At 50.8% G+C, this 1821-nt stretch overlaps 1 protein-coding gene across 1 annotated transcript; it reads right to left on the reverse strand.

The window, feature by feature from the left end:
* Window positions 1-322: 322 nt before the first annotated feature.
* Window positions 323-1591, reverse strand: LOC308435632 (glycerol-3-phosphate dehydrogenase 1-like protein; the record flags this gene model as incomplete). Its single annotated transcript, XM_080936358.1, has 1 exon — window positions 323-1591. The coding sequence occupies one exon, from the start codon at window positions 1589-1591 to the stop codon at window positions 323-325; it is 1269 nt and encodes a 422-aa protein (XP_080792484.1).
* Between the last annotated feature and the right edge of the window lie 230 nt (window positions 1592-1821).

Here is a 1821-nt window from a genome sequence, read left to right on the forward strand (position 1 = left end):
ACACTATGCACTTGTTTGTACACAATTCATGACTTGTTCATAAACACATATCCCACCCACAAAGACCCATATGTTTTCCCTGCCCGACACACTGACACCATGCATACACAGACACAAGAAACAACGCTGAATCTCACTGGGATCCTGACTCAACTACCAAGCTGTATTTTTTTTTCTTTGCTATTTTTTTCCCACATTCATTGTGTATGTGTAATTGTTACCCAGTACACCAGCCAATAAGTCGTCTCTCATGAGCCAGAAATGAAGTCATATTAATTCATATGTGTCCAAGATGGGAGAAAGCCAGGCAACCGTCTCACTGTCAGGTCCGGGCTTCCACGTGATTCTGAGATGGGTGAGGTAAAGCTGTACCTGTTCCCAGTTCCCTATTCCGGTGCTCTGGGTGGTTCTGTAGACAGGGTATCAGCTCTGCAACTGGCCTGCCCTCGTAACAGATTTGATACACAGCTGTGAACAATGGAAACTTATCCAGCAGCCCCTTCTGCTTGAGGATGCGGTACACCTGGGCAGAGGTGTGTGGCCCTTGCAGCTTCTGTCCCTTCAGCATCTCCTTCTCCAGCTCCTCAATACTTCTTCCTGTTCTGGCGAAGGCTTCGGCTACCTTCCGGTTCCGTCCCCCGTAGCAGGTACAGATAAGGTCGGCCACCCCACAGCTTTCCAAGAATGTGGCTGTGGACACCTGGCCCTTGGAGAAAGTCCTGGCAAAAGAGATCATCTCCATGAGGCCCAGGCGGATAACAGCAGCCTTGGTGCTGTCTCCGCCACAGAAGCTATCACAGAAGCCGGCCCCCATGGCGACAATGTTCTTTAGAGCGCCACACAGCTCCACTGTGTCTGAATCTTCCACCACAGTGACTTGGAAGTTGGGAGTCTGGAACAGCTCTTTGAAGAGAAGACCATTCTGCAGTACCCTGCTGCCGATGGTGGTCTCACAGAACTGCTCCGCGGCCACCTCGTTGGCTAAGTTGGCCCCCATCATCACGCTGACGTCTATGTTTACCTTCTCTCGGATGATGTCAGAGATAAGTTTCAGGCTCTCGGGGCCCTCGTCGATGCCTTTGATGAGGGTGAGACCTCGGGCCTTCCTAGGCACTACTTCAGCAATCTCGTCACAGATGGTTCGAATGAACTGGTGTGGGAAGGCAAACACCAGTAGGTCTGCGTCCCGCACAGCCTGGCTGAGACTTGGCGTGGCCATCACATTGTCGGGCAACTTATGTCCAGGCAGGTACTTCACGTTTTCGTGGTCAACGTTGATGATGTCTGTCAGCTTCCTCCCATTGACCATTTCTTCAAATACCCACATCTTGACCGGGGAAGCAAACTTCTTCATGGTCTTCACGTTGTTCCCAATGAGTTTCGAAACAACTGACGCCCAGTTCCCTGAGCCCACGATGCTCACCTTCAGGGGCTCTGCCAACACTTCCAGGCTGATATCCTGTAGCTGGGACTGTGTGCTCCTAGCTGACTGCTGACCACCATCTATTTGGTCTAGCCTGCAGGTACTCTGCCCTGTCTGCCTCCCTACCTGCTTAACAAAGACACTTACAACCCGAGTGTGGTGGCTCATGACGGTAATTCCAGCACATGAAGGCTCAGACCAGAGATTTGTCTCAAGTTCAAGGACAGCTTGAGCTACAGAGAGAGACTATCTGAAAACAAATAAGATAAACAGGTTTTGAAAAAGGCAAGCTGCGTGTAGCTCAATTGGTAGTAGTGTGCTTGGTTAATGTGTATGACACCCTGGGTTCTAGCCCCAGCACTGCCTAAGACAGGTGTGCTAGTGAATGCCTGTGAGTG

The sequence above is a fragment of the Micromys minutus genome (genome assembly GCF_963924665.1).
Source record: "Micromys minutus genome assembly, chromosome: 23".
NCBI classification, from domain to species: domain Eukaryota; kingdom Metazoa; phylum Chordata; class Mammalia; order Rodentia; family Muridae; genus Micromys; species Micromys minutus.